The sequence below is a fragment of the Pelophylax lessonae genome (genome assembly GCF_965119305.1).
Source record: "Pelophylax lessonae genome assembly, chromosome: 10".
In the NCBI taxonomy this organism is placed as follows: domain Eukaryota; kingdom Metazoa; phylum Chordata; class Amphibia; order Anura; family Ranidae; genus Pelophylax; species Pelophylax lessonae.
Window position 1 is genome coordinate 95,971,312 of NC_138777.1, and position 27,245 is coordinate 95,998,556.

Below are 27,245 nucleotides of genomic sequence, written 5' to 3' on the forward strand. Positions count from 1 at the left end.
AACTTTTGGCCAAAATTTATGAAGAAAAATGACTAAATTTGCTAAATTTGAAACCGAAACAAAGAAAAAAGTATTTTTTTTTACAAAATTGTCATCTCATTTATAGCCCAAAAAATAAAAAACCCAGTGATGATTAAATACCACCAAAAGAAAGCTCTATTTGGGTGAAAAAAAGGTCGAAAAAAATTCATATAGGTACAGTGTTGCATAACTGAGTAATTGTCATTCAAAATGTGAGAGCGCTGAAAGCTGAAAATTGGTCTGATTAGGAAGGGGGCTTAAGTGCCCAGTGGGTAACTGGTTAAAGCAGAGCTCCACCCAAAAAGAGTGTTCGCACCCTCCACTGCCACATTTGGCACTTTTTGGGGGGGAGCAGATCTCCGCTTTAGGGCTGTCAGCTGATTGGCCTCTACAAATTTATCAGCGCGTACAAAAGCCTAAAAGTGGAGAGTAACTGCGCATGTGCGGAGCAGGATGAGACATTACTGGATTTGGAATAGTATAGGCCTTTATTTTTAATGTTTTACATAGCGCTATACCTTTTGCAGGTATAGCTATGTAAAACAGCCTAAAGTCATCTAGCAGGTCTTCATTTTATCACTTAAGTTGCATTTTAATTTTCCAACATCTACCAAAATTAAAATATCAGTTGAAGCAGAGCTAACTGTAAAGCCAAAGTGCTTACTTAAAAAGTTTAGTGAAAAACTGAGCTATCTCCGAAACAAACATAATACGGTGATCCACTAAAACAGCACCTGCTTTTGGTACAAGGTGGGTTTATAAATTAACGTTGGAAACTATCCATGAGAAATTATCTAATAATTCACAGTTATTGGATTACAATCTTTATCTGTTTAGTAGTCTCATAAAATTTTCTTTAACTGACTGGTATTTTCTTTTTTTTTTTCTTACAGGAAAGAGCTCCTTGGTTGTATCCTTCTGACTTTGTATATCATAACTTTATTTGCTTTTATTTTGCTTGCACCTTGTATTTTTTTTTTAAAAACACTCTACTTCTGTTTTGTCTGGATGCACCATTTTCCCCACATACATCCACTGGTATCCTGATTGTACCAAACAGTGCACATTTTATGCACCTTTAGAGTGATAGATCTGGCAATATAAGTTCATCCAGTGCTGAGCTTACCGAAAGTAATCTAAATGTATTGTGCTAACATACAACAGCAGGCCTGCCGTACTTTCCCCATTTTGTCCTGATGTGTACATAGAAAGAAAATTCCGTAGTTATTCAATAACTACCAGGATAGTGTTATGAGGTCTCGATACACCCCCAGCCCATGTAATCTGGGTGTAAACTCAGTTTCGGTGCTGTAACATTATATTGCAGGGGACTTTAGCAAAATCATTAGACTTCCTGCCATAACATGTTCCTTTTTAACAGTATTCCTGTGCTCTCTAATCCAAGTGACACAGCAGCACAGCTGTATATATCAGTCAACTGGGTTTCCTGTTATGTATTATACATGTTTTTAGTCCAAAACTCTTTTTTCCAGATTTCATTGCAACCTTGAAAGATATTTATTTAAGCAGACATTACCCCCCTACTTCTACCCTGGATACCATAGAAGACACCTGATATAATATAAGTTCAATAGGTCAAAGAGTGCGCCAAATGAAAAATCCTTAGGAGTCCAAAGTCTTTATTGTTCAAATGGTTACAATAAACAGGGCAAAAGACATCCAACACAATCCCCCTTCAGTTGGGCTAGGTGAAGTAGGAGAAATGCATTTACTGTCTTTTGCCCTGCTTGTTGTAACCAGCTGAACAATGAAGACTTTGGTCTTCTTAGGATTTTTTCTTTGGCTCCCCCTTTAAGCTATGACACTTAGATTTCTCAACTCAGATGAATGTTGCTCTCCTGGGGTCCCCATCTTTGTGATAAGCTGTTGAATGCAGGCTAGTTGGACTTAAGTGATGACTTTATCCACATTTTGATAACCTGTGAAGATCCATGCCCAGCACCCTCTACCACTACCTCTTGGCCTTATTATAATATGGCTATAGTTATGTATTTAATCAGGAGGCATTGTTTTCCTGTGGTTAATGTGCTTTTTGGAACATATCTCAAACACAGGTCAGCAAATGTCCATTGACCTTAACTAAGCAATACACAAGGCAGTTCAGAGGCTGCATTTGACCCAGTTTGTGTTTCTTTGGGCGCAGCTTGTCCTATTAAAGTGCGTGCAAACTGCAGGAAAAGCAGGTCAAATGCAGACTTTTCTTGTAAAATTCTTCCGCTTTCCATTTGAACACAGCTGAGTGCATTAGAATTAAGGATGAATTCCAGGAAGTGAAGGCACATTATGAGTTAAGTCCAATGAAGTGCATGACATCTCCTGAACTTCTCTCTATTATTTATTTCTGACCGGTTTTTAGTACTCACTGATCCTTCTGATCTCTGCATCTTCAACAGTAGAGTCGATACAGCTGCTATGCCCACCTCTCCACCTACCCAGTCACAGAAGCCTTGGTATTATATGAACTCATTCACAAAATAAAAAAAGGCTTCTGTAAATGGGCAGCAAAGAGGAGGGACGGGCACAGCTGCTCTGTGTGCTTCTCTCCTCTCAGATCCCAGAGTGTCTTTCTGGCAAAGCAGTAAGCCTGTAAGATGTACAGTTCCTTGAAAAAGTATTCTTCCCCCGTGAAATTTTCTACATTTAGTCATGTTACAACCAAAAATGTAAATGTATGAGACCAACACAAAGTGTCACATAATTGTGAAGTGGAAGAAAAATGGTAAATGTTTTTTAACGTTTTTTTTACTAATAAATATCTTAAAAGTGTGGCGTGCATTTGTATTCAGCCCCCCTGAGTCATTACTTTCTAGAACCACTTTTCACTGCAATTACAGCTGCAAGTCTTTTTGGTTATGTCTCTACCAGCTTTACACATCTAGAGAGTGACATTTTTGCCCATTCTCTTTTGCAAAATAGCTCAAGCTCTGTCAGATTGGGTGGCGAGTGTCCATGAACAGCAATTTTCAAGTCTTGCCACAGATTCTCAGTTGGATTTAGGTCTGGACTTTGACTGGGGCGTTCTAACATATGAATATGCTTTGATTGAAACAGTTCCATTGTAGCTCTGGCTGTATGTTTAGGGTCCTTGTCCTGCTGGAAGGTGAATCTCTGCCCCATTCTCAAGTCTTTTGCAGACTCTAACAGTTTTTCTTGTCAGATTGCCCTGTATTTGGCTCCATCCACCTTCCCATCAACTCTGACCAACTTCCCTGTACTTGCTGAAGAAAAGCATCCCAACAACATGATGCTGCCACCACCTTGTTTCATGGTGGGGTTGGTGTATTCAGGGTGATGTGCAGTGTTAGTTTTCCACCACACATAGCATTTTGCTTTTTGGCCAAAAAGTAAAATTTTAGTCTCGTCTGACCAGAGCACCTTCTTTCACATGCTTGCTGCGTCCCCCACATGGCATCTCACAAACTGCAAACAGGATTTTTTATGGTTTTCTTTTAACAATGGCTTTCTTCCTGCCACTCTTCCATAAAGACCAGATTTGTGGAGTGCACGACTAATAGTTGTCCTGTAGACAGATTCTTCCACCTGAGCTGCGGAACTCTGCAGCTCCTTAAGAGTTACCATGGGCCTCTTGGCTGCTTCTCTGATTAATGCTCCCCTTGCCTGGCCTGTCAGTTTAGGTGGACGCCCATGTCTTGGTAGGTTTACAGTTGTGCCATATCCTTTCCATTTTCGCATGATGGATTGAACAGTGCTCTGTGAAATGTTCAAAGCTTGGGATATTTTTTTATCTTGAATCTGTTTTATTTAGTTGAAAACATAATATATAGAGTGGAAACATGAGAGTATCAGTCTATTTCCAAAAGCTATAGAAGTATACATGGAGATTGTATAAATAAAAGGTCAAATATCACATAATTATGATAAGATACGGGTCTCTAAGGCATGGAAAAATAAGTATAGAAGCCATATTTTTAATTAACTAGTAGTCCACTAGGAATAGAGTGTTTTAGAGCAGGACAAATATGGTGTGAATACGTAGTGGTACTACAGTCAATAAAACCGTAACATCTTAATACAGAATGTAACAGAAAAAAAGAAATAAAAAAGGGAAATAAAGGGAAAAGAAAGGAAAGGGAGGCAATCTACACATGAGAGGGCTCCAGAGAAGCAATATCAAAAGTACAGTGGGTACGGAAAGTATTCAGACCCCCTTAAATTTTTCACTCTTTGTTATATTGCAGCCATTTGCTAAAATCATTTAAGTTCATTCTTCTTCCTCATGAATGTACACATAGCACCCCATACTGACAGAAAAACACAGAATTGTTGACATTGTTGCAGATTTATTAAAAAAGAAAAACTGAAATATCACCGGCTCTTTGGTAGGGACGGATTGCACCTAAATGGGGTGGGTGCAGCCGTACTGGGTGTGAGGATGGCCAAAAAGCTAGAGGGGCTTTTAAACTAGGGAATGTGGGGGAGGGTAATGATGTAGAATTAGCCAGTGGAAAGCAAGTTTCAGAGGGCAGAAATGGGGGCATTAGCGGTAGGGTGTTCGGAGCTCCTAAACCCAGGGTGGGTATGGGGAAAAATCAAGAGAGCAGCCTAAAAACATCAAATGAGGATAAATGTAACCGATCAAAATTAAGAGGTTTGTATACCAATGCCAGAAGCCTGGCCAACAAGATGGGAGAGCTGGAGCTGCTGATGTTTGAGGAGGACTTAGATTTTGTGGGGATAACTGAGACTTGGTTTGACAGCTCTCATGACTGGATGGCGACCATTCAGGGGTATTCCCTTTATCGCAGAGATAGAGAGGGTAAAAAAGGGGGAGGGGTATGTCTGTATATTAAGAACAGTATACAGGTAAATATGAGGGATGATATTAATAATGGAGCTATGGATGAGGCAGAATCCCTATGGGTAGAGCTTCAAAGGGAAGGCACGGCGGGGAAGGTAATATTGGGCGTATGCTATAGGCCCCCCAACCAGAGGGAGGAGGGTGAGGCGGACCTCCTTTTACAGATAGGATTGGCAGCAAGGATGGGCAATGTCATTATAATGGGGGACTTTAATTATCCAGATATAGACTGGGCAGAAGGAACCGCGCACTCAGCCAAGGCTAGGCAGTTCCTAAATGTTTTGCAGGACAATTTCATGGGTCAGATGGTGAATGCACCGACAAGAAACAATGCGGTACTTGACCTACTGATTACCAACAATACAGACCTGCTCACGGATATAGAAATACGGGACAACTTAGGAAACAGTGACCATAGGTCAATAAGTTTCAGTATTAATTACAGTAATAGGAAGCTGAGGTGTAATATAAGGACCCTGAATTTCAAAAGAGCCAATTTCCCTAAACTGCGCTTGCAGCTAGAAAATATCAATTGGGATAGAACCCTGGGAACAAAGAACACGGAGGAAAAATGGGAGTGCTTCAAGAGCATACTAAACAGGGGGATTGGCCAGTGCATTCCAAAGGGAAATAAATTTAAAAGAGCAAAAATAAACCCGGGGTGGCTAAACTCCAACATAAAAATGTATATTAGAGCTAAAGAAAAGGCCTTCAAAAAATACAAGACTGAGGGGTCATTGGCAGCATTTAAGCATTACAAAGAGTGTAATAAGAAATGTAAAGATGAAATCAGGGCGGCTAAAATAGAACACGAGAGACATATAGCGGAGGAGAGTAAAAAGAACCCCAAGAAGTTCTTTAAGTATATAAACAGTAAGAAAGCGAGGCCAGAACACATTGGCCCCATAAAAGATGATAAAGGAAATATGGCCACTGAGGACAGAGAAAAGGCGGAAGTGTTAAATCATTTCTTCTCTTCAGTCTTCACAAAAGAATCGGGGGGCTACACGAACCCAGCTTGTAAGGCCGAACTAAATAATACACCTCAGGAAGTGCCGCCATGGTTAACAGAAGATAGACTTAGAGCTAAACTAGAGAAACTTAACATAAATAAATCCCCGGGACCGGATGGCTTGCACCCGAGGGTTCTTAATGAGCTCAGCCAGGTGATTGCCAGACCATTATTCTTGATCTTTAAGGATAGTTTACAGACGGGTATGGTGCCAGCTGATTGGAAAAAAGCCAACGTGGTACCAATATTTAAGAAGGGGCCGAGATATATCCCGGGTAACTATAGGCCGGTCAGCCTAACATCTGTAGTCTGCAAAATTTTGGAGGGGATGTTAAGGGACCACATACAAGACTTTAGTAATGAAAACGGTATTATAAGTAGTAATCAGCATGGATTCATGAAAAATCGTTCGTGCCAAACCAATCTATTAACCTTCTACGATGAAGTGAGCTGCCACCTAGATAAAGGTAAGCCTGTGGATGTGGTGTATCTGGACTTTGCAAAGGCCTTTGACACCGTTCCCCACAAACGATTACTGTACAAACTAAGGAAGGTAGGTATGGATCAGAAGGTGAGTACCTGGATAGAGAACTGGCTCCAGGGGAGAGTCCAGAGGGTGGTGATTAACGGGGAGTACTCGGATTGGGCGGGTGTGGAAATTGGGGTCCCCCAGGGTTCTGTCCTGGGACCAATCCTGTTTAATTTGTTCAGAAATGATCTAGAGGAGGGGATATCGAGTACAATCTCAGTATTTGCAGATGATACTAAACTAGGCATGCCAATATCTTCTATGCAGGATGTGGAAACCTTGCAAGCAGACCTGAACAAAATAACGGGGTGGGCAACTACATGGCAGATGAGGTTTAATGTTGATAAATGTAAAGTAATGCACTTGGGGGCCAGAAACCAGAAAGCAAGCTACTCACTAGGGGGGGAACCTCTGGGTGAGTCTAGGATGGAAAAGGACTTAGGGGTACTGGTAGACAACAAGCTTGGCAGTGGCATGCAATGCCAAGCCGCCGCAAGCAAAGCCAACAGAATACTGGGATGTATAAAAAAGGGGATTCACTCCAGAAATAAAGAGATTATTCTCCCACTCTACAAGACTCTGGTCCGACCACATCTGGAGTATGCTGTCCAGTTCTGGGCACCGGTCCTCAGGAAGGATGTGCTGGAACTGGAGAAAGTCCAGAGAAGGGCAACAAAAATAATTAGGGGAATGGAGGACATCAGCTATGAGGAAAGACTACAAGCACTGAACCTTTTCTCTCTGGAGAAAAGACGATTGAGGGGGGATATGATATCAATGTACAAATACTGTACTGGTGACCCGAGCATAAGGAACAAACTATTCAGAGAAAGGAGATACAATAAGACACGTGGCCACTCATTAAAACTAGAGGAAAGGCGGTTTAACCTTAAAGTGCGTAAGGGGTTCTTCACTGTAAGAACAGTAAGGATGTGGAATTCTCTTCCACAAGCAGTCGTATCAGCAGGGAGCATTGATAGTTTCAAAAAACTATTAGATGGACACCTTAAAGACCACAACATACAGGGGTATACAATGTACGGTTAAAAGCAAACACACACACGCATCATGGGTTGAACTGGATGGACTGATGTCTTTTTTCAACCTCACTAACTATGTAACTATGTAACTATGGTCCTAAGTATTCAGACCCTTTGCTCAGTATTTAGTAGAAGCCCCCTTTTGATCTAATACAGCCAGGAGTCTTTTTGGGAAAGATGCAACAAGTCTTTCACACCTGGATTTGGGGATCCTCTGCCATTCCTCCTTGCAGATCCTCTCCAGTTCTGTCAGGTTGGATGGTAAACGTTGGTGGACAGCCATTTTTAGGTCTCTCCAGAGATGCTCAATTGGGTTTAAGTCAGGGCTCTGGCTGGGCCATTCAAGAACAGTCACGGAGTTGTTGTGAAGCCACTCCTTCGTTATTTTAGCTGTGTGCTTAGGGTCATTGTCTTGTTGGAAGGTAAACCTTCGGCCCAGTCTGAGGTCCAGAGCACTCTGGAGAAGGTTTTTGTCCAGGATATCCCTGTACTTGGCCGCATTCATCTTTCCCTCAATTGCAACCAGTCGTCCTGTCCCTGCAGCTGAAAAACACCCCCACAGCATGATGCTGCCACCACCATGCTTCACTGTTGGGACTGTATTGGACAGGTGATGAGCAGTGCCTGGTTTTCTCCACACATACCGCTTAGAATTAAGGCCAAAAAGTTCTATTTTGGTCTCATCAGACCAGAGAATCTTATTTCTCACCATCTTGGAGTCCTTCAGGTGTTTTTTTAGCAAACTCCATGCGGGCTTTCATGTGTCTTACACGGAGGAGAGGCTTCCGTCGGGCCACTCTGCCATAAAGCCCCGACTGGTGGAGGGCTGCAGTGATGGTTGACTTTCTACAACTTTCTCCCATCTCCTGACTGCATCTCTGGAGCTCAGCCACAGTGATCTTTGGGTTCTTCTTTACCTCTCTCACCAAGGCTCTTCTCCACCGATAGCTCAGTTTGGCCGGACGGCCAGCTCTAGGAAGGGTTCTGGTCGTCCCAAACGTCTTCCATTTGAGGATTATGGAGGCCACTGTGCTCTTAGGAACCTTAAGTGCAGCAGAAATCTTTTTGTAACCTTGGCCAGATCTGTGCCTTGCCACAATTCTGTCTCTGAGCTCTTCAGGCAGTTCCTTTGACCTCATGATTCTCATTTGCTCTGACATGCATTGTGATCTGGAAGGTCTTATATAGACAGGTGTGTGGCTTTCCTAATCAAGTCCAATCAGTATAATCAAACACAGCTGGACTCAAATGAAGGTGTAGAACCATCTCAAGGATGATCAGAAGAAATGCAAAGCACCTGAGTTAAATATATGAGTGTCACAGCAAAGGGTCTGAATACTTAGGACCATGTGATATTTCAGTTTTTCTTTTTTAATAAATCTGCAACAATGTCAACAATTCTGTGTTTTTCTGTCAGTATGGGGTGCTATGTGTACATTCATGAGGAAGAAGAATGAACTTAAATTATTTTAGCAAATGGCTGCAATAAAAAAAAGAGTGAAAAATTTAAGGGGGTCTGAATACTTTCCGTACCCACTGTATCTGCTACAAAAACCTCAAAATCGGAGGAAAACCAGAAGTGCAGTCATATGGTCCACATAGTGAAGTATGATTAATTCTTGTCAGTATCCCAGGCTATTATACGTTCTATGTGTTTGATCCTATCCATTTCACAAATCCAATCAGATAGAGAGGGAACAACGGGTTGGTGCCAATATCTAGCGAAACAGATCAGGCAGCCATCAGAAAATGACGAATTAGGATTTTCTTGATTTGTTTATTGGAGCCTGGCAACATAAACAGTATGGTTATGTGAGGTTAGTTTGGGAATTTGTCCCCAACATGTGTGTCAAATGCACAGGCATGTGCCCCAGATGTGTGACATGGTGCCTGGGGCCTGTAAACATCTCCAGCATGTGTTTGGTATGGTGTGATCGATTTTTGTGCAGGATAGTAGGGCAGAAATACCACCTAGACACAACTCGGTAATTCCATTCTTGGGCATGAGAGGAAATAGACAGTTAAAGGAAAGAGCCAGTGTTTTGCCCCATTCCATAACATCAGGGGATACATTCAATTCCCATTCCCAATTGGAGAGGAATGGTGTTGGATCTGGGTAGGATACCTGTACCAGAATCTGATAGATCTGAGATAGCGAGTGCTCGGGTCTGCTAGACTGGGACAGTAACGACTCATAGGCTGTTCTTGTCAATTCATCAATGCTTGATATTCTGTCAAAGAAGTGTGCCAATTGAGTATGTTTAAGTCATGCTCCAGAAGGATTATGGCAAGCGGAAAGCATTTGGGATAAAGGAATTTGTTTTCAATTACGGAGCATATGGCTCAACAAAGGAGCATCAGACTTTCGCCAGTAAAGGAATTCAAGGTTAGTAAAAGTCGGAGAAAAAGATGCAATTGCAAACAGCGGGGTCAAGGGGCTAAGTCTTATCCCATTAAGAAAAAATGTGCCCCACATACCTTGAGGGCAGGAGTCGGCACAGGTGGCAAGCTGCAGGGGGCAGAAGCTGCGAGGTATCATAACTTGCGAGGAGCAACAGCTGCGAGCAGCAGGGGGGTGGGGCGCGCATGTGGCATCACGCCTCAACTCACAGCCTGGCTGGGAGCGAGAGCCGCGGTCAGCAGCAGGGGTGGGCGCAATGCAACGTCACTGGTTGCGGGGACACCCGTAGTCACAGCAACCAATGACTGTTAAAATGTGCCACTACACTGGTGCCTGACTGTCCGGACAGGAGGGTCGCTTGGACGGTGTTTGGACCGCGGGCCACCATTTAATGGTCTATCATATAAAATCCCAATAAAATACAGTTACGTTTTTGATTGTAACATGACAAAATGTGAAAAAATTCAATGGATATAAATACTTTTTCAAGGCACTGTAAATAATAGAGAGAAGTCTAGGAGATGTCATGCACCTAGTTTAACGTTATGTGATGGAAAACTGGCTAAAAAAAAATGGTCCTTTGCAGGTTTATGCTATAATGTTTTAGTATGCCCCACATGCTAGAACATTATGACATACCTTTCAAATGAAGCCCTTCAGCGGTGCGCTGTCACCGATGCCGGGCTTCCATCTTCACCCATTTTTTCTTCCAGGTTCACAGACTATGGCCATTTGAATGGCCGGGGCAGCGATGACATTATTCATGCTGCTGTGAATTCCACAGCATACTGTGTGCCCTGAATATAGAACGTCACTGCGCATGTGCCGGTAACGTCATTGGCTTTTGCCAATGAGAATATCTGTGTTCATTGGACTTACAGCTTAGCTTGAATGTAAGCTTACCTGTAGGTACAAGTTAAGATAGAGAGTTAACTACCACGTAAACTCATAGTGTGCCTTCACTTTTTACAAAGTGGCTCCTGAAACTCTGCTTTAAAACATAGTTTTTGCCTAGAACACCCAGCAACATGAGTCCTAAATATGCTGAAAAATAGATGTTTTATCATTTACAACTTGATAATGCTCATGTGAAATTATAAAGTATGTTCCAAGCCTTTCTTGGAGGAAAACCCATCAAATTTCAAGTACATAATTCTCATATCTGCAAATTTAAAAATTCCTTAACACCATTTTAAACAGCTGTCATCTGTTCCTCTCCAGATCCTACTTTATGCCAATGTTGTGTATTATGTGTTTTACTTTCTTGCTACACTACTGATGATTATTTATAAATGTAAGTAAACCTTGGGTCTCGTGGAAAATTCCTAGTCAATTCCAAGTAAAAATATAGGAAATTACGATCTGATAACATGTAAAGCAACTGGAAAAGTATCAAAAAATATTGTATTTGTTTTAAATCCTATAATCTATACAAGGCATGTGAATGACTGAAGGGGTAGAGCATGTTCACTTTGCAAAATAAAACTTAGCTTTTTAAAAGTGTTTAAAATTCACTTTGCAAATAATACTTGATTGTGCTAGGAAAATGTAAAACCATCTGATTTTCTCATCCATTGGGGGATACAAAAAGTTTTTCACCTTTGGGTTACACTGCCACCTGCAGCAGGAATGGACATTGGACACTGGCATACAAAAAGCATTGTAGAACCCCTCCTATAGGCATGTCTTCATTTTTAAGTTAGTGTTCTAAGTAGATGGATTTTTTTTCTTCAGCTCTGCTGTTTTTAGGACTAACCTATTTTACTAACACCATTTTGTCTTGCGCTTAAAACATTTTTCTTCACTTCTTTCTACATTGTTGCCAGAGCTGGTCTCTTGATTGCAACTTTCTGGTGCAGCCATCCTCAGCCTGACTTTTGGAGTTCCAAATCTGGAATTCTGCTGAGATGGAAATTGCAGGTCCTAGAAATAGCCTTTAGACTATGGATTTTATACAAGGCACCTTCCAGACTCCATACTGTAACCAGTTAGTTGTGGTGCTTTTCATGTCCAGAGCCACTGACATTGTGTCAGCACTTGCCCCATCCCTGAAGACTCACTCTGTGAGTAGGTTGGTCAGGCAGAGTACTAGGAGCTACCTTTTACCTAGGTTACTAGGCACCTTTCTCAAACTTGCCTGTCAGTTTTTACTGCATAAGGATTTAACTCTGTGGGACTGAACCCCGACATCATTGGATAAGCACCACTGCACTGCATTGTGTGCATTGGACTTTCTTGCAGGGCAATTGCAGCACATCCCCACTTAGGTGAATGGGTCGTGTTTCTTGGGCAGTTATGCTCACCGAGCATGACAGGGTGGATAATTTTATTTGTGGCATGTGTGCACACGCATCTACTGCCTTTGCAGCTTAAGGGGGAGCAGTTGGATGGTGGTAAAAAATCAGCTCAAACGTATATATTTTTACTATCCCAAATCGCAAGTGTAAACAAGCCTTTAGTCAGTCTAAAACTGAGCTTGTATTATTTCCTCCTCCCAATCCCCCCAAGGGAGCTAGGTGTAATCCTAGGCTCTGACCTCTCCTTCCGGCCCCACATCCAGTCACTGCGTAAATTTTGCCACCTCAACCGCGACAACATTTCCAGAATTTGCCCCTTCGTGACACCACAAAACAACTTATTGACTTACTATAATGCCCTCCTCACTGGCCTACCTCTACACGAGTTATCCCCACTTCAGTCTATTATCAATGCTACTACTTAACTTCTACACATTACTAAGGGATCTGTGACTGCTGCCCTCTCTCTCAATATCTTCACTGAATTCTACTGGCCAATGTAAAAATATCAAAATACTAACCACAATGTATTAAGCCATCTACAACACCCGGCTACATCACCCACCTACGTTAACAACCTCATCTGCAGATATCACCCAAATCGTTCTCTCCGGTCTTTCTAAAACATTCTTGCTCTCTAGTTCTCTTGTTACCTCCTCCCATGCTCGCCTCCAGGACTTTTCCAGAACCTCTTCCATCCTCTGGAACTTCCTACCCCCGTATGTCCAGTCAACTCCTACCCAGTCTGTCTTTGGACAATCCTTGATAACTCATTTATTTACGGAAAGGCTACTCCACCTCCACCTAAAAAACTGCTTGAGTCACCTCCATCAGATCATCCCTTGCAGCTATCACCTTTTATACCACCTTCCCCTCACTTTAAATTGTAAGGTCCATGAGCAGGGCCCTCCTATTCTTCTGTATTGAACTGTTTTGTAATTGTACTGTCCCCTGCTATATTGTAAAGTGCTGCGCAAACTATTGGCGCTATATAAATCCTGTATAATATTAAAAATAGACTTTACCAGACATGCTTATACTGTAGGAGTTGCAGACTTCTTCTATTTCTTCCAATCTAAAAGAGACCTCCTTGTCAAGACCCCCCCAAGCTTGGCTCTTCGCCGACCCACAAGGTGTGGGGCTTAATTTCTGCCAAATCCTCACATAAGCCATATTCCACATGGAGGTGCGTCCCCACTTTCCAGAGTGAGGGGATGTTTGTTAACCTTTGCAGACACTTGGACAGCTTGCATCACAGATGCCTGGTTACAGGAGGTGGTATCTCAGGATTACAAAGTGGAGTTTCACTCCCTGCCCCCTCCTCAGTTTCCCAGCTAACTCTTCCGTGCATCTGTACAGATTAACTGTTCACAGTCCTATGCTTCAGTCTATCTCATGTACCTCGGGTGTTCACCAAGGTCCTGGCCCCAGTACTATCACTGTTGTGCTCTCCTGGCATCCCCATTGTTGGATACTTAGACAACCCCCTGTTGAAGGTAGAATCAACGCAGACTTTGTGGGACAATGTAGCTCTGTTTGGACAGATATTATAGCAGTCATTATCCCACAGGTAAACTTCAGACTCCAGTCCATGGGTTTTTGACTGTCTGCTTTTGTATGAGAGTTGATGGTGGCCTCTTTTGAGAAATACTATTTGCCTAGTGTCACCCGAGAGCACTACAATGCAACGTTCAAGTCTCTGGACAGACTGATTTATTTGGCACCTAGAAACAAGTTTTCCCTGGCTTGGTGGTTCAAGCATCCAGCTATAGGAATAGGGGAAGTCCTTCTCATATTTTAGAAGATGCTTGCAATAGATGCCAGCCTGTTAGGCTAAGCAGGAGTCCTGAGCACCTTGTTGGTGCAGGGAACTTAGGCCAGCCAAACACAGTGCGAATTTCTTTCCTGCAGCCACGGGAATTGATTACATGATTTCCCCATCAACACAGAGAGCGCTGACAAGGGAATCAGCAATTGTCTTCTCCTTTCCGGAGGGGGAAGCCTTTCCCTCTGGGAGAAGACAGTGATTATCGCTAGTGGCTATAGCATTGGATAATCGTGAGAGAATCCAGAAGGCTGGTTGTACCCAAGTTGATCGATCTATCAATTTGGCACATTCAGCTTGCCCATTAACGGTTCAAATCTTGGCCAAGAACCGACGAGCGCCTGAGATTCGAACCAGGTATGGCCGGCCTTAGTCTTCATAGGAGTCTTACAGTATCTTCTTATTAACATCCTGGACCTTTAGGAAATTTGCCTGTCTCTGGAGTGTTGAACTATCCTGATCTGGATTCAGTCAGCACCACGATGGTGGCGTACATAAACTTTCAAGGAAGAATCAGAAGTCTGACCACAGCAAGAAAGGGAGATCAGATCCTGTTCTGGGCAGAAATTCACTTTTCCTGCCTTGCTAGTGTTTACATCTTAAGCATAGACAACTGTCTGGCAGACTTCCTCAGCAGACAGTGCCTGGACCAAGGGTATTGGTCTCTACACCCTGAGGTGTTACAGGACCTGTGTTACAGGTAGAGGACACTGGATGTGGACATAGAGGCATTCAGGTTCAACTACAAAGTGGACAGGTTTGTTTCCAGGCACAGAAATCCTCTAGCGGAAGCAGTAGATGTCCAGGTTGCTCAGTTGGATCAGTGCAACCTGATCTTTACCATTCATCCCCTGCAATTTCCTTCTTGTCTGCTCACAGGATCCAGATTAAGTGCAGTTCTTGTGTCCCAAAATGAATGAGAAAGAGAATAGGATTTTTTAAATTCACTTTAAAATTATTTTTTTGGAGTCCATTGAGAGAAGACATATTTCATGCTGGTAGTAGTAGGGGTTATCTTAAAGTGATTGTAAATCGCAGCAGTAAAAAAAAAAAAAAAAAAAATTTTCCATGTAAGGCAATTGCATAATGTGCTAGTATGTACGTATACTAGCACTATATAAAATACCTTAGAAGGAAGCCCCCAGCGGCGCACTGTCACCGCTGACAGGGATTTCATCTTCCCCTGGTCTTCCTTCCAGGTATAAGGGCTCCGGCTGTATGAGTGGCCGAAGCCACAATGACATCACTCCCGCGCATGCGCCAGTATGCCGGACCTTCAGAGCGCATGTACCGGTGACGTCACTGACTGCATCCAGTGTGAATGTCTCCTGAACGCTGCACATTTAGGCGGTATTAATTTTACCTACAGGTAAGCCTTTCATTTTACATACAGGAAGCCTTAAAAACACGAAGCAGACTTTACTACTGCTTTAAACTTGCCTACAGTACACTAGAGAGCTATCGGAGTTTGGTCAGACTCAGAGACAGCCCTTGCAAAGTATTTCACAGCAAACCTACTTTTATCATAGATGCACAAGGTAACTAAATTACAATACATAATACATTTATTAAGAAAAGGGGAGAAGGTTCACTTTAATATTGTCACAACAGTTATGCTCTATTGAGTGCTGACTTGAAACAAGCCTCATATTTACTACTTTTTACACTGGATGTCTTATTTGCAGGTCAGGTGTTCAGTTATCCAGACTCAAACTTGGCTTTAGATCTTGGTCTTCTATTCCTCATGGCAATCCTTGAGTCTGTGCGGTTGTACTTGGGTAAGTGTCAATGCATCTTACTCTTGAAACCTTTTTTCTGGAAGATGACAATTGACAAAGCATTTAGAAAAAGCTTCATAAAAATGAAAATCCCTCAGATAATTGCAATCCCTCTTCCCATAGCTTTCCCGTGAAACCAGTTTTATCTGTATGTCCCTATGGGCAGCTTTAATATTTTGTTTCGTTGTAAAATCTGTAATATACACCAATCAGCCATACCTTAATGACCACTGACAGGTTAAGTGAATAATATTATTACAATGGCATCTGAAAGTCAGTAGGACATATTAGGCAATATGTAAACATTTTGTCCCTGAAGTTGATGTATTTAACCACTTGTCGACCAGCAACGTACCCGTACCTGAAAGAAGATTGAGTTTAGAGTGTCTATGACTAGCACGGTACAAAACTCCACTTCTGTATAAATGTTATAATAACTTAAAATAACTACTTTTTTTTAATACATTATAGCTTACCTTTACTAGCCCGAATAAAATCCAGTAAACAGATAAAGCATAGGACATAAACATGTTCTAATGTAGCCAAACACACAAGAGACTTAATTAATCAAAATCCATTTATCTGTTAGCGGCACTTGTTAGTGTGCCGATATGTTATCTGTTGCCAGGGATTGGAATTCCTAGGAATCGTGCTCTCTCAGTAATTGACACTCTTGGCTTTTGGGCAGTTCTATGGCAAAATTGGATCTGTTGGATTGAGGCGGGATATCATTTAATTTTATATATTTGACTTTTGTGTTTTAGGCATGTATTACAGTGCCTTGAAAAATTATTCATACCCCTTGAAATTTTCCACATCTTGTCATGTAACAACCAAAAATGTATTTTATTGGTATTTTATGTGATACACCAACACAAAGTGGCACATAGTTGTGAAGTGGAAGAAAAATGATAATTTTTTTTTACATTTTTTTATAAATAAATATCTGAAAAGTGTAGCACGCATTTGTATTTAGCCCCCCTGAGTCAATACTTTGTAGAACCACCTTTCACTGCAATTACAGCTGCAAGTCTTTTTGGGTATGTCTCTACCTGCTTTGCACATCTAGAGAGTGACATTTTTGCCCATTCTTCTTGGCAAAATAGCTCAAGCTCTGTCAGATTGGATGGAGAGCGTCTGTGAACAGCCATTTCCAAGTCTTGCCACAGATTCCTAATTGGATTTAGATCTGGATTTTGACTGGGCCATTCTAACACATGAATATGCTTTGATCTACACCATGGGTGTCCAACCTTTTGGCTTCTCTGGGCCACATTGAGTGTAGAGAAATTTTCTCGGGCCGCATATAAAATATATACTATAGTTAAGATATGCAAGTACTAAAATGCTGCCATGGCCTTCCCGCGCCGCCCGCCCCGCCGCTGCTTCCTGTATGGCTCCTGTCACAGGCGGAGGAGGAGTGCATTTCATATCACTTCGCCTGTGACAGAGCCGGAAGTTACTATACAGGAAGCAGAGGCTCTGTCACTGGCTGCAGACATCCTTAGTCTCCCGCAGCAGCCTGATCAGTGCCCATCCAATGCAGCCTCACCAGTGCATGCCCATCCAATGCAGCCTGATCAGTGCCTACCCAATGCAGCCTCACCAGTGCAAGCCCATCCAATGCAGCCTCACCAGTGCAAGCCTATCCAATGCAGCCTCACCAGTGCATGCCCATCCAATGCAGCCTCACCAGTGCATGCCCATCCAATGCAGTCTGCAATGAAGAAAGAGGAGAGCCACTGGATTACACAGAGCGGGGAACTCCAGCTTACTGGCGATCGCTGTCATACGAAGTCCTGCCTCCGGGACCGGCTCCTATGATAGACATCACCAATGTGCTGTCTATCATAGGAGCCGGTCCAGGAGACGGGGCTTTGTAGGACAGCGGCCGTCTGGATAATCAGGAGATCCCCGCTCTGTTTGTAATCCGGCGGCGCTTGCCTCCCCTCCCCTCCAAGGCAGCCTCTGCCTACAGTTAGTTGGAAGCTGCTGTGGCTCCACTTCCTTCCTCCCCAGCAAAAAATAAATAAAAAAATTGTCAGGGGTCAGTGGGCCGCATTGCCTGCGGTTCTGGGCCGCATTCGCCCCCCGGGCCGCAGGTTGGACATGCCTGATCTACACTATTCCATTGTAGCTCTGGCTGTATGTTTAGGGTCATTGTCCTGCTGGAAGGTGAACCTCCGCCCCAGTCTCAAGTCTTTTGCAGACTCTAACAGGTCTTCTTTCTTCCTTGATTTCCCTGTACTGTATTTTGATCCATCCATCTTCCCATCAACTCTGACCAGTCTCCCTGTCCCTGCTAAAGAAAAGTCCAGATTTGTGGAGTGCATGACAAATAGTTGTCCACAGCTCAGATTCTCCCACCTGAGCTGTGGATCTCTGCAGCTCTTCCGGAGTTACCATGGGCCTCTTGGCTGCTTCTCTGATTAATGCTCTCCTTGCCCGGTTTGTCAGTTTAGGTGGACAGCCATGTTTTGGTAGGTTTGCAGTTGTGCCATACTCTTTCCATTTTTGGATGATGGATAGAACAGTGCTTTGTAAAATGTTCAAAGCTTGAGAATTTTTTTTAAAACCTAATCCTGCTTTTAACTTCTTCACGACTTTATCCCTGACCTGTCTGGTGTGTTCCTTGGCCCTCATGATGCTGTTTGTTCACTAAGGTTCTTTAACAAACCTCTGAGGGTTTTTTTTAAATTACACACAGGTGGACTTTATTTACTAATTGGATAACTTCTGAAGGCAATTGATTCCACTAGATTTTAGTTGGGGGTATCAGAATAAAAGGGGGCTGAATACAAATGCATGCCACACTTTTCAGATATTTATTTGTAAAAAATGTTAAAAACCATTTATCATTTTCCTTCCACTTCACAATTATGTGACACTTTGTGTTGGTCTATCACATAAAATCCCAATAAAAATACATTTATGTTTTTGGTTGTAACATGACAAAATGTGGAATATTTCAAGGGGTATGAATACTTTTTCAAGGCACTGTATACTTTCTCTATATACTGTGTTTCCCCGAAAATAAGACCAACCCTGAAAAAACCCACTGTGATTTTTAGGGAGGGCTGCAATATAAGCCCTACTCTGAAAATAAGCCCTAATTTAAAGTGTTTTTAAAATCCTAGAATCCACTCTATTACTGTTTTTATATATTTGTCCAATGTGTGTGTTTCTCTAAAATAATTGTGCCAAATACCTTCGGTACAACTCCGCTCTGCTGCGCTCAGCTGACCTCCTGCTGCTCTCCTCCTCTTCTCCCAGCTGTCAGCGGGGGATCTCGGCCCCTTCCTCTGCAGTGTTCAGAGCGTGGAAGAGAGCTCTAATGGGTCTAGGAAGAGACAAGCAGCGCTGTAACGAAGGTATTTGGCACAATTTGTTGTGCGTTATATGTTTGAGAATAATTTCCCGAACGATAATTATAACGAGTTCTTTTTATCAATCAATTTCTTTTTAACAGCATATACCAATCGATATGAATACAGACTAAATAGGGAATATATATTTATTCTCAAGACATGTATTCACAATAAATAAATACGTATGGGTGACATAAAAACAAAATCTTACATAAAATACAAACTTTAACTGCAACACTATTTAATAGGTTTCTGCTCAGCAATATTAATGAACTGAAAGGATTACTTTCTCCCAGAAGAAGTAAAAACCATATAATAAAGAATTAATTATCAGACAAAAGCGTCTGCAATTTGCGTAGCCAACAGTTACTCCTCTGCAATTGGAGTGAGAGTTAAACAAAGTAAGGGCTCTTTCACACGGGCGTTTCGTATGTCCGTATATCACCCCATCCGTTTGCGGGTGATATAGGACATAATGCATGTCAATGGGATTGCGGACCATCCGCTGACATCCGATTTACGTCCTTTCAGTTCTGTTCCGTTTTTTGAAACGGAACAGAACCCTATTTTTCTTCCGTTAAAAAAATGGAACGGATGCAAAATCGGATGTCAGCGGTGACATCCGCTGACATCCGCAATCCCCATAGACTAACATTATGTCCGTATATCATCCGCAAACGGATGGGATGATATGCGGACATACGGAGCGGATGACACAAGTGTCATCCGTGTCCGTGACAAAAAAAAAAAAGTGCCGCAGTGGAAGAAGAAATCGGAGCGGCCGTGTGAAAGAGCCCTAAAACATGGAACCGGTTTGCTAATATAGCGCCAAACAAAGAATGGTAACATTTAGAAAAATAAAGTTAAAGAAAAATCTACAATGATTGTTACAACATATGATATACAATATGTTTACAATATAATCTAAATATCCTGAGCACACAATAATCAGTATACCAATATTCAAAAATCAAAAAAACATATTGACTGCTTGCTCACAATGGTCATTACCAGAGTTCCCTAAGATGGCTGCCTTTCCCAAAATGGTGGCTGGTTAAGGAGGAGCTTGTGTCTCGTGTCCTTAGGCTACGTTCATATCTTGGCGTTGCTACTTACAGGCGTTTTTATGGGCGTTTTTTTCAGGCGTTTTACAGGCGTTTTTACAGGCGTTTTTGTGCAGGCGTTTTTAGGTGGACAAGTGACCAATGGAAAATAATAAAAACGCCTCTAATCTGCCCAAAAAGAAGCTCATGTACATTTTTGAGCGTTGGGCGTTTTGCTTAAAACGTGATGTGAACAGGGGCCATTGAAATGAATAGGATTTGTCTTGTTGGGCGTTTTTTGAGCTGATCCTAGAGCAGAAAAACGCCCCAAAACGCCTACAAGTTTTCAGAGTATGGGGTGTGATGCTGAGGGTGTGAAGTATGATAGAGTATGATGGATGAGGTGTGTGGCAGAGGTGGGGGACTTGAGTCACATGACTTGACTTAAGTCAGACTTAAGTCACCAGTTTGAGGACTTGAGACTTGCTTGACTAAAATGAATAAAAGACTCGACTTGACTTTGACTTGGTATTTATGACTTGAGACTTGACTTTGACTTGAGACATATGACTCGAAATGACTTTACTTTTTAAGTTATTAAATATTTGCATTTTCTCAAGATGTGTTAAAGCAAAATTAACGTGTCTGTTATGTTTCTGACACCACAGTCACTTAAAACACTGCAGTGTGTTCTGATTTTAAGGACACTGGCTGTTTAACAATGGAAATACTTAACATTTTTTAGTGACTGTGGTGTTCAAACATGACCGGATGAAGGATTTTTAGCTGTTTGGGCATTCAAAGTGTTTCTTTAATATGCCACTAATTTGTGGTTTAAAATGTCCATTTTCTCATGGTACAGGCATGGCCATATGATATTTCTATTATATATCTCTGTAAGGTTCAGATCTGTTAACGCCATTTAATGAGTATGCTTTATTAATAAAGTATATATATATATATATATATATATATATATATATATATTGATTAGGAATAAATTATTTACCTATATACTGTATATTTCACTTTTAGTAGAATCAGAAACTATATGGATACATATACAGTTATAGTATATATTACTACACAACAACTTGTATATGTAAACTTTTCTACACATGGGATATTTCCAATCAGAATATTATCTACTAGAGGATTATTATGCTATCAAACAATACAATCATGATTTGGGATTGCATATAAAATAGGGGATATAGACTGATCATCATACACTTCTATATAATAGATATAATGTAATTCTCAATAGAATATTGTATATCTAACCATCATTTCCACATCCCCTCTTGGTATATGATGGACCATGGAAGTTGTAGATACTTATGATCATATTCCCAAATATTTTAAAATAATGTCTGAGTAGTATGAATTGGTGACAAGAAAAGAGAAAAAAACTGTTCTTTCTATTGATGGCCCTTCTGCTCTGTATTTAACTATCCCAGAGTTGAGACAATGGCCTGGTAATTTAATAACCCATTTTACTGCTTTCTCTTTGAGGTCCGAGGTTGTCTCACCTGGGATAAGAAATTTAATTGCCTGTGTTTCCAGAGTATTATATTCAAGGCTCTTCAAATACAATCTCTTATGGTGACCATAGAATATTGCTTTTTATCTCAAGGATCAGCAAACAAACAGCTTACTACCCTTCAATATGGTGATAAAAACAAAAAAAAAAAAACACAATGTTCTATCTGAAGAATCTCTGTGAATACCTTGAGTTTGTTTTGGGGCTTACCGTATTTATCGTCGTTATACCCTGATATATATATAAAAAAAAGGCCAAGCAGCGCTGAGAGGCAGAGGGGGGCGGGCCGGGACAAGCAGAAGGAAGGACGAGCGGCCGCTGTCATAGGAAGTCCCACCTCCTATGATAGACAGCACAGTGGCCCAATGCCGGGATGTGTGACGTCTATCATAGGCGCCGGGACTTCAGATGACAGCGGCCACTCGTCCTCCTTTCTCCTTAGCCCGGCCCGCCCCCGCTCTGTGCAATGGCGCTGGCGAGGCTGCATTGCTGGACACTGCACTGGCGAGGCTGAATTGCTGGACACTGCGCTGGCGAGGCTGCATTGCTGGACACTGCGCTGGCGAGGCTGCATTGCTGGACACTGCGCTGGCGAGGCTGCATTGCTGGACACTGCGCTGGTGGGGCTGCATTGCTGGACACTGCGCTGGCGGGGCTGCATTGCTGGACACTGCGCTGGCGAGGCTGCATTGCTGGACACTGTGCTGGCGAGGCTGCACTGCTGGACACTGCGCTGGCGAGGCTGCACTGCTGGACACTGCGCTAGCGAGGCTGCACTGCTGGACACTGTGCTGGCGAGGCTGCACTGCTGGATACTGTGCTGGCGAGGCTGCACTGCTGGACACTGTGCTGGCGAGGCTGCATTGCTGGACACGGCGTTGGGCGAGGTTGCATTGCTGGACACTGCACTGGCGAAGCTACATTGCTGGACACTTCACTGGCGAGGCTGCATTGCTGGACACTGCGCTGGCGAGGCTGCATTTATGGACATTGCGCTGGCTTGGCTGCATTTCTGGACACTGCGCTGGCGAGGCTACACTGCTAGACACTGCGCTGGCGAGGCTGCATTGCTGGACACTGCGCTGGCGAGGCTGCATTTGATTAAAATAAAAAGTTCTGAGTTCAAAGCTGTTTATTTCAAATTTAAGCTTTTTTCCTAAAATTTCCCTCCTAACATTGAGGTGCGTGCTCTACGCTGGTGGGTGTTATACGCCAATAAATACGGTATTTGGTTCTTTAATATCCATATGCAATTTACTAAAAATATGTCTATTTCTTCACAGTAGTCCTGACAAATTATAATACAGGAACACACACATTGGACGTGATATAATACTAATAATAGAGTGGATTCTAGGATTTTACAAACACTTTTACTCGGTTCACACAGGGGATTCCTGACAGGCAGGGAGGGAGAGGGAGGAGAGAAGACAGCACATTACATGATAAGACATACCCCGAAAATAAACCCTACTGTGTTTTTTGTTGCCAAAATTAATATAAGACTTATTTTCGGGGGAAACACAGTAGTAGTTGTAAAATAGTTAATTTTGCTTTTCACAAGAATACTGTAAATATAGATACTTGTCACACAAGCCATTTTGTAATTAAATATTATGAAACATTTTCCTTCTTTTTTACTTTGCAGCCATCTTATACTGTATAATTCCCAATCCATATTAATTTAAACTCTATATATAAATATAAAAATATGAGTAGATGAAACCTATCCATCTTTCCTACAGCATAAGGTTCCATCTGTTATTGTTTAACCTGCTTTGGAAAACTGCTGCAATCTGGTTGTTATGAGCAGTCCCTGCATTTCTCATTCCCTGTTTTTCCCTGTTTTGTATAAATTAGTCCCACCCTTGTCCTGAAAGCTTGGTTTTAGGACTCGGGTAACTGATGAAACAAAAAATGAATGGGTCATTTTCATTTCATAACTGTCACACAATTTTTTTTTTACTTACAGGAACGATGGGAAATTTAACAGAAGAAGAGCTTCCCTTAGGATCCAGTCTTTTCTTGACTATTGGCAATGTCTTTCTGTCTGTATATTTCCTAGTGTGGGAGACATACATCCTAAGAGCAGATCTCATCATAAATGGCATCCTATTGGTCCTTTATGGACTGGAAGCAATCCTAGAAATGTTTACCATTGCCACATTTTTCCGTTAACACTAACAGCACATTGTAGTATACATATTTAAGACTCTGATGTTCAGAGAAGAATTCTAAATAACATTATGGCCAAAAGACAAGCAAATAAAATATTTGGCAAGGAATAAAAGGCACGTTTTACAGAGAAAACCTATTAAAGCACTGTGGGACCTCAGTACAGGGACTGTAGGGATTTAGCGCAGATTGTAGAACCAAGAAGTTAAAGTGTTACTAAACCCAGGACTCTGCATTCACTATATCTGGTCTCCCACAGTACACAGAACATAGAAATGCAATTATTTTAGTAAATATAAACTGCTAAATACCTTTTCCCGTCAGCAGTATATAGCAGTGTTATGACTTCTATCAGTGTCCTGCCGAGCACTAGTTAAAGCTTGCAGGAGGAGTTTTCATTCTCCTCTGATTTTCCTTTGATGCTGCATGACCCCTGACCCTCTGTCTGGAGAGTGCTGATTGGCCCTGTGCCAATCACATGCACCCCCCCCCCCCACCAAAAAAAAAGAAAAGACTAGCAATACAAATCAAACTGAGCATGTGCAGAGTGCCCCCAAGGCTCTATACTATAAGCAGATGGTTTGGGGACTGTGGAAAAATTGAAGGATCAGAGAAGGCAGAATCAAACAGCCTTCTTACACAATACAGAGGATTAACCACTTAGGTTCCACAGTGAGTATAACAAGAATGCTTTACTGCATATACAGACTGATTTTACTGTTGTGGGTTTAGTAACACTTTAAATTGATACTAAACAGGTTATACTTAGCTGCTCTGTGAAGTGGTTTTGTAAAGGTCCTCCTCTCTTTGGGCCCCTCGCCAGTGCTTCTGGCCCCTTCCTCTTGCCCAGTTCTCCCACAGCAAGCAGCTTGCTATGGGAGCACCCGAGCCGAATCACTGCTCTGTGTGTGTATAATCAGACACGGAGGCAGGGCTCAGTCCTGCCCCCTCCCTCTCCTCATTGGCTCACTGACTTGATTGACAGCAGCGGCAATAGCCAATAGGGGGGCTGCTGCACACACAAGGTTTTTTATCTTAATGTATAGAATGTATAACGATAAAAAACCTTCTGACTTAGAACCCTCAATCATTATATATATATATATTTTTTTTTTTTTTTGTTTTAGCAGAGACCCTAGAGAATAAAATAGCGATAGTTGCAATATTTTATGTCACACGGTATTTGCACAGCGGCCTTTCAAATTAAAATTTTTTGGGAAGAAAAAAAAAAGTAAAGTTAGCGCAATTTTTTTGTAAAATTTGAAACATGATGTTATGCCGAGTATATAGATACCTAACATGTCCTGCTTTAAAATTGTGCACACTCGTGGAATGGTGACAAACTACAGTACTGAAAAATCTCCATAGGCGACGCTTTAAAAAATTTTAACGGTTACTTGTTTAGAGTAGAGAGGAGGTCCTGTACTAAAATTATTGCTCTTGCTCTAATGATCACAGCGATACCTCACATGTGTGTAGTTTGAACACAGTTTACACATGAGGGGATGACTTGCATATGTGTTCGCTTCTGCGCACAAGCACAGAGGGACGGGGTGCTTTAAATTTTTTTTTTTTTCTTAACCTTCTTAGCGGTATTCCCGAGCGTGGCTCGGGGTTAAATTTCAGAGCCAAAAGCGGTAACCCCAAGCCACACTCGAGGTACCGCCAGAAGCATCGCTGGATCCTGTAAGCAGGGTTACTTACCTTGTCACCGGGATGCAGCGATGTGTCCCGGCAGTGTCTCGCGGTGGATCTTCCTCCTGATCGTCTCCGTGCCCCGGCTTCTGTCTCCTGCGACGTGACATTCGCAGGGGGGTGGAACCGGCGGCAAATTCAAATGTAAAAACACACCAAACACACTGATACTATTCAAAATAAATAAAAAATCATATTAGTTTGCCCCCCAGTGCCCTTTCCTGCAGTTTTACTGTACTTTTTATATATATATATATATATATATATATATATATATATATATATAAATAAGTATATATATGTATATGTATATATATATATATATATATATATATATATATATACGTAATTCTTGTGAATGAGCAGCCCAAACCAACCGTATACATTTATTATATATATATATATATATATATATATATATATAAAATATAATATATGTATATAATAAATGTATACAGTTGGTTTGGGCTGCTCATTCACAAGAATTACATGCAAAATAATGGTATCGCTTTCAGCACCTAAAATCCAAAAGAATCATATCGCCAGGGAGGTTAATAATTTTTTTTTCTTACAATGTCCATTAAAAAAAATGTTTTATTGCTGTCACAAGGAATGTAAAGATCCCTTGTGACAGTAATAGGCAGTAACAAGTACTCTTTATGGTGGGATCTGGGGGTCTAAAAGACCCCAAAGCCCTCCTCTGCACTTAAAAGCATTGAAAATGCCAAGTTTGGCTGTTTTGAATGCTGTCATTAAAATCTGGTGCCTTTAAGGCTGCAGTACTCGGAAGTGATGTCATGACCGATCAGAGCCAAATGCGGCTTTGTTCGGGTCGTCGGCCAGCCGGCGGATGTGCCGGCTGGTTGCTTGGGTCTCCCAGTGGGACGCGGTACCCGGACGAGCCGCGGGAAGGGGGGGTCCCCTCCCGCTGCCCAACCGCATCGGTTGTCATTACAAGAAAGCATGTGAAAAACACCAGGCACTGCAATGTACACAGTTTTGACAGGCATTTGTGGAGCTTCAAAAACGATGATGAGACACCTGCTTTTGAAAGTAGTGTAATCTTAGTGTAATCTTAGCCTAAGTGTTTGAAATAAAGCTTTAAAGGGGCCCCTGCCCTTCAGTGTAATTTTACTGTTTCTTGGTGGGGAAAAGCAAATAGGAGTGATCTGCAGTAGTATACAACCCTAGGAACCAGATCTTCATAGCATATAGCCTGACAAACTAGGAAATTCTCTACCTGTCCCAAAATGCACATTTGTGTATAGAAAGTAAAGCAGTGCGCTGAGACAAATTGCAAGTCCTGACCATTATAAACCAAAGTAAATATGTACCAAACCTCTATGCATTCCCTTGAAATGGATAGGAAGCCATGATTACCGTGGTCAGCACAGAGAGGAAGACACAGGAGCAGGCAGGATCAACCAGGAAAATTACACAGCACAAGCACTGTGCTACAGAGCATGCCTTTTTTTTTTTCCTCATATAAGGTTTTTCTCATATAACCATCTCATATAAGGTTATTTACACAGTGGGGTTGATTTACTAAAGGCAAATAGACTATGCACTTTGCAAGTGCAGTTGCACTCTGTTCCAGAGCTTAGTAAATGAGGTGAAACTTCAAAAAAAAACAGCATTTTTGCTTGCACATGATTGGATGATGGAAGTCAGCAGAACT

The 27,245-nt window shown here is 41.9% G+C and overlaps 1 protein-coding gene across 1 annotated transcript in view; it reads left to right on the forward strand.

The window, feature by feature from the left end:
* TMEM80 (transmembrane protein 80) overlaps positions 1-24,324 on the forward strand; it is a 31,002-nt gene extending 6,678 nt beyond the window's left edge. Inside the window, exons 2-5 of the mRNA XM_082271161.1 lie at positions 915-931; positions 11,044-11,137; positions 15,651-15,743; positions 23,670-24,324. Of these exons, the coding sequence (XP_082127287.1) occupies positions 915-931; positions 11,044-11,137; positions 15,651-15,743; positions 23,670-23,875 (410 nt within the window). The 3' untranslated portion in view covers positions 23,876-24,324. The remainder of the gene's footprint in view (positions 1-914; positions 932-11,043; positions 11,138-15,650; positions 15,744-23,669) is intronic.
* The last annotated feature ends 2,921 nt before the right edge of the window (positions 24,325-27,245 follow it).